This window comes from Rattus norvegicus, chromosome 11, assembly GCF_036323735.1.
Source record: "Rattus norvegicus strain BN/NHsdMcwi chromosome 11, GRCr8, whole genome shotgun sequence".
In the NCBI taxonomy this organism is placed as follows: Eukaryota; Metazoa; Chordata; class Mammalia; order Rodentia; family Muridae; genus Rattus; species Rattus norvegicus.
The window spans coordinates 95,022,272-95,023,294 of NC_086029.1; the positions used below are offsets into that span (position 1 = coordinate 95,022,272).

The following is a 1,023-nucleotide window of genomic DNA, read 5'->3' on the forward strand; positions in this document are numbered from 1 at the left end:
CATGGTCAGTCATGATTTTCATTGGTGATTTCACTATAGAACATTAATAGCAGATGTTTATGACTCTGGGAAAGCCCAAAGAACTGAACAATAATGCCCCTGACCTCTGTTCTTAGTAACCTGTGATCAGTTACTTGCGTCACTGTACTAGATTTCATGTGACATCTTATACTAAACCTGGAAATGAAGTTAATTTGCATCACCAGCCCATCCCAGCCCTGGTTAGGAGTTATATTACTTCTGTGTCACTGCCTGGTGCTGAACAATCTTGAAAGAAATAGACAAGAAGTCGACCCGGTTTGTGAATTATGACCTGTACTTCACTTTTGCTTATCCTCCTGGCTGTCTGCTCAGGTCAGGAGGCCTTTCCACATGGCAGTGGGTATGCAATGGTGAAAAACATTGTTTCTGATTTTCTACTGACCACTGGATCTCTCATCTGTTTGCAGGGGCCATTTCCCAGGCTGTTGTGACTCAGGAATCTGCACTCACCACATTACCTGGTGGAACAGTTACACTCACTTGCCACTCAAGTACTGGGGCTGTTACAACCAGTAACTATGCCAACTGGATTCAAGAAAAAGCAGATCATTTATTCACTGGTATAGTAGGTGACACCAGCAACAGGGCTCCAGGTGCTCCTGCCAGATTCTCAGGCTCCCTGCTTGAAGGCAAGGCTGCCCTTACCATCACAGGGGCGCAGATTGAGGATGAGGCAACGTATTTCTGTTCTCTCTGGTACAGCAACCATTTCCACAATGGCATGTGCAGATGAGGAAGTAGGACAAAAACCACTCTTGTACAGCGTCACAATTACTGTTGTCTTAAATGTGGCTACATCTTTCTAGACTGTTCTCTGTTACTGTAGAGAAGATTATAAAAGTTGTTGTCTCAAGCAACAAAATGTTTTATTTCAACAAATTTTATAATAATGATGCCTTGATGACAAGCTTTATCTAATAGCTTGATACAACACAGAATCGTTGAGAAGAGAGTCTCGATGTACAGCTTATCTACATTAGG

General features: G+C 42.7%; 1 gene segment (V, D, J or C); it reads left to right on the forward strand.

Moving 5' to 3' along the window:
• The first annotated feature begins 234 nt into the window (after nt 1-234).
• Nucleotides 235-775, forward strand: LOC134480934 (Ig lambda-2 chain V region-like). The segment is given in 2 exon segments: nt 235-354; nt 450-775. Coding segments are annotated over 2 exon segments (372 nt in total).
• The last annotated feature ends 248 nt before the right edge of the window (nt 776-1,023 follow it).